At 35.5% G+C, this 8,679-nt stretch overlaps 1 protein-coding gene across 1 annotated transcript; it reads right to left on the bottom strand.

Moving 5' to 3' along the window:
- Positions 1 to 791: 791 nt before the first annotated feature.
- On the bottom strand, positions 792 to 6,092 carry LOC143545013 (uncharacterized). The gene is made up of 4 exons (XM_077036974.1): positions 5,228 to 6,092; positions 4,694 to 5,131; positions 3,322 to 3,604; positions 792 to 870 (listed from the first exon to the last, which is right to left on the bottom strand). Exons 1-4 carry the CDS (start codon positions 6,090 to 6,092, stop codon positions 792 to 794), a joined length of 1,665 nt encoding a protein of 554 aa, XP_076893089.1.
- Positions 6,093 to 8,679: the final 2,587 nt, after the last annotated feature.

Below are 8,679 nucleotides of genomic sequence, written 5' to 3'. Positions count from 1 at the left end.
GGGTCATTGATTACCAAATCCAGATAGCTTTTAAACGGGTTATAACATATCATATGTCACACCCCGCCTTCGGGCCTAGGCGTATGACTCACAGTTGATACCACTTTTGTCAATTTATCAAAGTTTGCAGCGGAAATTGTCAATTTAAAATATTCATTTTCATAACAAAGGGAATTAAACACCCTTGTATATTATACAAAATTACTTGTTTAAAAACAAGTTTATATATATATATATACATATATATATATATATATATATATCACTACAAAATTAGCTGAGCCACCAGCTGCATTCTATGTCTAGTGATCTTCTATCTCCACTGGCATATTCTTCTCTATACCTTACTCTTGGTTACATGAAAACAATTTGAAAATACGTCAGCTATATGCTGGTGAATTCGCTGACTCAATAAAACGTTCACAATTCGTAATGACACAACACCGATACTGTTCAATGACTCAGTGGGTCTCAATCCCATCTCATCGGAACTAAACATACGCACAAACCACATAATCGGACTTCACTCGCCCTAGAGACAGTCACTTGCCTCATGGTTAATATGTTTGTAGTGTGCCCACTTCAGTACATATATGTAAGGATCCAGACACATGTGTATTTTATCCTGAGTGTTTAGTACTACCTTACATCAAAACGTTTTAGAGGATTTGAACCAATCCTCATGCAAATACTTTCATAACTCTTTACATATGGATAACAGTCCATAGTTTATAAGAGTAAATATCTTTTCAAAAAGACAGTACGTAGACGTATTCACCTCATAAAACATTTCACACTATAAAAAGGTTTAACGTATTCACCTTATAATCAATGTGTCTCACTGATAATTGCCTGATCTTTATCCCGGACCTATAGTACGAGAATAACATTTTATAAATAACTAGATCTACAATTTAGCTATAGACCTTAAGTCTATTTGCATACCCTTTACCTTGATATTCATTTCATTTTATAAAACATTTATATAATACGTTTCTTCATCATGAAGAAACGTATATATATCCCATTTCTTCATTCATAAGAAATATCTTTATAATAAAGAATAATATTTTATTCATAACCTTATCTTATGAAAGCTACATTTCACTTATTATCTGATCAAGGTATAGACTATACCCCTAACTAGGGTCTAAGCCATATATAATAAAATAATCGGGCAGAACCCATACCTTATATAGCTTATCTATGAAATGCTTAAATTTCACGTGGGCAACACTCCTACTTGCATGTAATTCTAGACAACGAGCGTATCGGAAATGACGGGATTTTGGCACGAAGTGTGTATGATGTGAGTGTGATGTGATGGGAACTTCATCCCATGGTCGGTTATTTATAGGAAAAATCTGTGCATCTTCGCGTATCGCGTAGTTGCTTTGCGATGCACGAAGGACAAATGTAGCCGCAATTATTATTATATTCCTTCGCGTATCGCGAAGTTGCTCAATAGCTTTGCTGAGTCAACCACTAGGCCTGCCACGTGTTAGCACCAGATTAGGTTACTTCATGCATCTTCGCGTATCGAGAAGTTGCCTTCCCTGTCATCTTCGCGTATCGCGAAGGTGCTAAATTTTCAGTTTCAGTCCCTGGTCTTTGGTAGCTTGTCATATTTTGATCATAGTTCAAAAATACTAAAGCGGCCCATATGCGGCTCGCGGTGATGCGAGCGTGCGAAGTGCAAAGTGCGCCATCAAAACGCCACATTACGCCCATTGCCCGTCACCCGAGTCCGAGTCCGTGTCCGAGTCCGAGTCCGTGCACGTGCGCGTCGGGTGCCTCGCACCCTCCGCTAGGACTAGTGAGAGTTGTTAGCCATATAAGAACATTACCATGGAAAACTCCTTCTTTATAAAGTGCTTTCATTTCTTCCCCACTTTCCATGTGGGATGAAGTTTCCTTACTTATTCCCCTAACATATAATGCTTTCTTTTCTTTCTCTCATTTCTTCCCGTTACTTATCTTATAAATATTTTTGGTCCTTTATCTTTATAAACTTGTAAAATTTGGACCTAAACTTTGTGGGTGTTACATCCTCCCCACCTTGAAATGAATCTTGTCCTCGAGATTCGCTAAAACAGATGTGGATATTTCTTTCTCATTTCCGATTCTAATTCCTAAGTAAACTCTGGTCCTCTTCGGGAGTTCCACCTTATTTTGACTAACTTTAGCTTTCGTCGTTTAAGTCTCTTAACTTGGAAATCTTCAACTTGTAGAGGTTGTTCTACAAATTTTAAATTTTCGTTGATTTCAACATCCTTTAAAGGCATAGCTAAAGTTTCGTCAACTAGACACTTTCGTAAGTTAGAAACATGAAATACATCATGTATGCCTTTCATTTCTTCTGGCAATCGTAAGCGATAAGCTACAGTACCAATTCATTCTAACACTTCAAATGGTCCAACGAAACGAGGACTTAATTTTCCTTTCTTGCCGAATCGTACAACACCTTTCCATGGTGAAACCTTTAACAAAACTTTAACGCCTACTTGGAATTCTAAAGGCTTACGGCGAACATCAACATAATTCTTTTGTCGATCTCTTACTGTTTTATGTCGTTCACGGATTTGTAGTATCTTATCCGTTGTTTCTTGAACTATTTCTGGCCCAGACATTTGATTATCTCCAGTTTCAGACCAACATACCAGTGTTCTACATTTTCGTCCATATAATGCTTCAAATGGTGTAGCCTGAATACTCGTGTGATAAGTATTATTATACGAGAATTCCATTAAAGAAAGATGATCATCCCAACTTCCTCCTAGATCAATCACACAAGCTCGGAGCATATCTTCAAGCATTTGAATTGTTCTTTCACTCTGCCCATCTGTTTGAGGATGATAAGCAATGCTAAGATTCAATTGAGTTCCTAACGCTTGTTGGAAACTTTTCCAGAAATGAGACGTAAATCTACTGTCCCGATCAGATATGATAGATAATGGCACACCATGTAATGATACAATATTGTTTACATATAGTCTTGCCAATCTATCCATGGAATATAATTCATTGATGGGTATGAAATGAGCAGATTTAGTTAACCTATCGATGATGACCCAAATAGCGTTATGCTGATGGGTAGTCTTCGGGAGTTTTGTAATAAAATCCATTGTTATCATCTCCCATTTCCAAACAGGTAATTCAGGTTGTTGAAGCAAACCCAAAGGTTTCTGATGCTCAGTTTTAACTTGTAAACATGTTAAACATTTGGCTACGAACAGAGCAATATCCTTCTTCATCCCGTTCCACCAGTAGTTAGGCTTAAGATTTTGATACATTTTATCACTACCAAGATGCATCATATACTTTGATTGATGAGCTTCACTCATAATCCTTTCACGTAAGTCATCAATCTTCGGTACCCAGATTCTGTTTCCAAGTCTGAGTATGTCATCATCTCCTTTGACTAAAGAGTCGATTGTACCATTACGTTTTTCTTCGGAGATTTGATTTTCTTTTATTGCTTTCTTCTGAGCCTCCTTGATTTGTTTAATTAAATCTATTTGTAATTCCAGTCTTAAGGCTCTAACTCTCTTGGGTTTTTCATGTTCTTTGCGACTCAATGTGTCAGCTACTAGATTTGCCTTTCCTTCATGATAGATGATTTCACAATCGTAATCATTAAAAGTTCCATCCATCTTCTCTGACGCATGTTAAGTTCTTTCTAATCAAAGATGTGCTTTAAGCTTTTATGATCAGTGTACACGATAAACTTAACTCCATATAATAGTGTCTCCATAATTTCAAGGCAAAATTTATGGCACCCAATTCTAAATCATGAGTTGTAAAATTCTTTTCGTGTACCTTCAATTGATGAGAAGCATAAGCTATAACTTGTTTCTTTGCATTAGTACGCAACCCACACCTGAATGAGATGCATCACTAAATACAACAAAGTCTTCTGTACTTCTGGCAAGGCCAGTATTAGTTAGCTTTTGTTTGAGTAAGTCAAATGCTTCTTGTTGTTTGGTTCCCCATTCATACTTAACATTCTTTCGAGTTAGAGAGGTTAAGGGAACTGCTATATGGGAGAAATTCTCGATAAATCTTCTATAGTATCCGGCCAATCCTAAGAAACTTCAAACTTCGGTTGGCTATCTAGGAATTTCCCATTTAGCTATCGCTTCAATCTTGGCGGGATCTACTTGAATTCCATTTGCGTTAATAACATGACCAAGAAATTGTACCTCATGAAGCCAAAATTCACATTTAGAAAATTTAGCATACAATTTCTCGTTTCGAAGTAATTCAAGCAATATTCTAAGATGAACTTTATGATCTTCTTCCGATTTAGAATTAATAAGTATATCATCGATGAATACGATTACAAATTTATCTAAATAAGGCTTACAAATTCTGTTCATCATATCCATGAAAGCTGCGGGAGCATTTGTAAGTCCAAATGGCATGACTGTGATTTCAAAATGTCCATATCTGGTTCTAAATGCGGTCTTTAGATTATCTTTTTCTTGGACTTTTAATTGATGACAACCTGAATGTAAATCGATCTTTGAAAAACAACTTGCTCCTTGTAGCTGATCAAACAAATCATCGATTCTTGGGAGCGGTTACTTATTTTTTATTATTACTTTGTTTAACTCACGGTAATCGATGCACATTCTCATCGAACCGTCTTTCTTTTTCACAAATAAGATCGGAGCTCCCCAAGGTGAAGAACTTGGTCTTATAAATCCGATCTCTAATAGTTTGTCTAACTGGTTCTTTAATTCTTTCATCTCTGTTGGAGCTAGTCTATACGGAGATTTGGCTATTGGAGCGGTTCCAGGTACCAAGTCTATTCTAAATTCAACATCACGCTCCGGTGGTATTCCTGGTAATTCTTCTGGGAAAACATCAGAAAATTCTAAAACAATTGGCACGTCTTCTAATTTCTTCTCTTTAGGTCCTTCTGTCACATACACCATGAAAGCTAGACATCCTTTGCGCAAACAATTATTAGCTTTAATCATCGAGATTAAGCTAACATGACCTGCATCTTTGTCTCCAGCAATTTGGATTGTCTTCCCATTTGTACAAATTTCGATTGCTTTCTTATCGCATAAGATGCGGGCTTGGTTATCGGATAACCAGTCCATAACTAAGACAATATCAAAGCCTACCAATGTCATAGGTAACAACTAGACAGATATGACATGTCCTACTAATAGAATTTTGCCCTACTTCAAGACTTCAGATATTCTACCTAAATTACCGTCAGTCGTTTCAACTATGAGTGATTTATCTAACTTAACCAGGGGTTCATTTAATAGATCACAAAATTTCTTATCTATGAAACTTTGGTTTGCACCTGAGTCGAATAAAACCCTTGCATAAACATTATTAACGAGAAACGTACCGGTTATGACTTCCGGCATTTCAGCTGCCTTCTCGGTGTTGTGCACAAAAACACATGCATTTCCCTTTCTACCTTCATTCTTGGTGCCACTACCACTTGCACCTTCTCCTCCAGTCTTCTTCTTCGGACATTCATTTTGAAAATGTCCCATCTCTCCACATCCATAACAGGCAATCTTATTCTTCCAACAATCCGTTGTTGCATGACCTACTTGTTTACAATTAGTACAGGTGACTGACTGATTGAACTTGCACTTCCCAATATGTCTTCGGTTGCATATTTTACACAATGGAACCAGTGACTGAGAGTTCTTCTTCTCTCTACGATATGGTTTCTTGTTTCCCCTATCATTCCTCTTAAACGCAACTTCCTTCTTGAACACATTCTCTTTCCTTTCCTCTTCACGAGTTCTGATTAACCCATTCATCATATAACCAGCCAATTCCATGGCTGAATCAATAGTTTGAGGTAGAGACGATCTGACCATATCTCTAATCTCCTTTGGCAAACCCCAGATATAACGAGTGACTTTATTATTTTCCGGCGTTACCAAATGTGGTACTATTCTACAATATTCCAAGAACTTAGTATTATAGTCCTTAAGATTTGTCCCAACGACCCTATGGTTTAGAAACTTGATTTGAATTTCATCTTTTTCATTCATCGGGCAAAACTTCCTGATTACGAGATCCTTGAATTCTTCCCAACTAAGCTTGTACATGTTTAATCTACCCTTAGCTTGTATAAGAGTATTCCACCATTACAGAGCTTCACCTTTGAACGATTGAGAGGAATATTGAATTGCTTATTTCTCTGATAACATTACTGGCTTCTATTTCTTCAAGCCATCCCAGTGCAGCAATAACACCATCGCTTCCATGGAATTCTTTAGGTTTAAACGTCTGATATGTCTTATAACTACAGCCCTTCTTAGTCTTCTGTTTCTTGGTTTTCTTTTCCTCATAATCACTATCAGCATTAGAGCTGACATGTTCTTCTTCCTCGTGCCTCTTAGATTTGTTAGATTTCTCATTGCTCGACGTTTCTTTCTTCCTCATAGTCTCGAGCATAGCTGTAAAAACTTCAGCGATTCCTTTTGCAATCATTTCTTTCATATCATCCTTTCTCACGAATTGATCACCAGCAGGAGGGGTAGTATTTACTTCCTCATTTTCAACGTTTTTCTTCAATCTCCCTCTCGTATTCCTTGAGGGTCCACTATTAACGACAACATTTGAATTTCCTCTTTTCGACATGCTATAGACGAGAAATAGGAGGTAACTATTAGTTTCTATCTCTAAGATTTCATCAAATGCATATATATCTTATCTGTACTTTCATGCACTTATATTGGTTAAAGCCTAAGTGCTTTTATCAAATACTTAATTCGCTAAAACCGATGGCTCTGATACCAACCTGTCACACCCCGCCTTCGGGCCTAGGCGTGTGACTCACAGTTGGTACCACTTTTGTCAATTTATCAAAGTTTGCAGCGGAAAATGGCTAAAGGTAGCCCGAGCCCGTGCGCGTGCGCGTCGGGTGCTCGCACCCTCCGCTAGGACTAGTGAGAGTGGTTAGCCACATAAGAACTACCATGGAAAACTTCTTCTTTATAAAGTGCTTTCATTTCTTTCCCACTTTCCATGTGGGATGAAGTTTCCTTACTTATTCCCCTAACATATAATTCTTTCTTTTCTTTCTCTCATTTCTTCCCATTACTTATCTCATAAATATTTTTGGTCCTTTAGCTTTAAAAACTTGTCAAATTTGGACCTAAAATTTGTGGGTGTTACATCATTATTTGTGAAACCCTTTAATCATCAAACCCTAAGTATATTATTAACTTTCCTACAATAAAGAAAACTAAAATCCAAAATATAAATATTAAAAAATGAAAAATGTAAAACAACCTAGTTAATACGAGGGATAAAACCAAGTAATATATAATATATATAAATGAAACCTTTAAAAGATCTTTGGTTGCTCCCTAAATTCTCTCAAGCCACCAGATTGCTTTATTTGTAAATGGAAGCTTCTCATGCATTTTACTCGAATTCACATTTATGGGTCTCACAAAACCCAGATAGCTCTTAAACAGAACATCTCATTAAATTAAAAATTAATCTTATCAAATATTTGATATGAAAATCCTATAAAATAGGGATATACTAAAAATTAATATCTGAATTTTTTAAAAAATAAAGATATTATTTATAATGAAGAAACGATTTTATAGTAAAAAAACAATAAGCAGGTCATGGGTCACCAAATCCAGATAGCTTTTAAACGGGTTATAACATATCATTTATTTGTGAAACCTTTTCATCATCAAACCCTAAGTATATTATTAATTTTCTTACAATAAAGGAAATTAAAATCCAAAAAATAAATATTAAAAAATAAAAAATGTAAAACAACCTCCTTAATATGGGGGATAAAACCTAGTGTCAATATAATTGTGTTATGTTCAATTTGAACCTTTTGAATAATAATAGAGTCATACAGAAGAAGAAAAGTACATCAGTTCATCAGCTGAATACAGAAACTATATATTTATTCGCTAATAAGTGATTGACATATATATATATATATATATATATATATAGGCGATGGATCTTTTGAGAACCATGGTGAGTTTAAGAACTTAAGAACTCCATTCTAGGCCACACATTTAATTAAATGGATTGAAATATGGGGTTGAGATTAAATTTGGTAAAAAAGTCAAAGTAGGAGAGAGAATAAAGATGTACGTGGTTACACTAACTTTATAATTCATGTATATATATATATATATATATATATATATAGGGTTAGGTTAAAATAAAAACTCACTTGAGTTGTGAAAACTCTAGAAACACATTCTCAACCGCATGTTTTTAATTAAAGATTAAATCTTGTGGTACACAATTAAAGTTAATAAAAAATGTTAACATAAATATAATTTTTTCTCTCTCCTAAAAACATATAAAAAAATTAGTAAAAAAATGTTAAAAAATAGCAAAACAATTTTTTTTAATGTTTCGATGTTTTGTATTAAATGCTACAACATATATTACATGTAACAAAAAAAAAAAGGTGTTACATAGGGTTTTCGCGGGTTTTCACAACTTAAGAGGGTTTTCAAACTATACTTCTCCTATATATATAATCTATAAAATTTATAATTTATATTGTAGGTCCCCCCGGGGCGTCGCTGATCGATACGAGATCCGCACGAGGTCTAGGAGTGCGGAATCCTCCTAGACTTGTTTAATGGCGTAGAAGACGAAGAACACGATTACACACATACAAACACACGAACAAACACA

The sequence above is a fragment of the Bidens hawaiensis genome, unplaced genomic scaffold (assembly GCF_021521415.1).
Source record: "Bidens hawaiensis isolate Kalapana, Puna unplaced genomic scaffold, B.hawaiensis_p1.1 tig00013806_1, whole genome shotgun sequence".
NCBI classification, from domain to species: domain Eukaryota; kingdom Viridiplantae; phylum Streptophyta; class Magnoliopsida; order Asterales; family Asteraceae; genus Bidens; species Bidens hawaiensis.
This window is presented reverse-complemented; position numbering and strand designations above follow the sequence as displayed.

What these genes read in the sequence shown, in the direction of transcription:
- LOC143545013 (XM_077036974.1), bottom strand. Translation starts at nt 6,092, where the DNA reads ATGTACAAGCTTAGTTGGGAAGAATTCAAGGATCTCGTAATCAGGAAG. An exon ending in GATCGGATTTATAAGACCAA is followed by an intron (nt 3,605 to 4,693) that starts GTTCTTCACCTT and finishes TCTATCATGAAG; the next exon opens with GAAAGGCAAATCTAGTAGCT. An exon ending in AGTGAAGCTCATCAATCAAA is followed by an intron (nt 871 to 3,321) that starts GTATATGATGCA and finishes CTCGTACTATAG; the next exon opens with GTCCGGGATAAAGATCAGGC.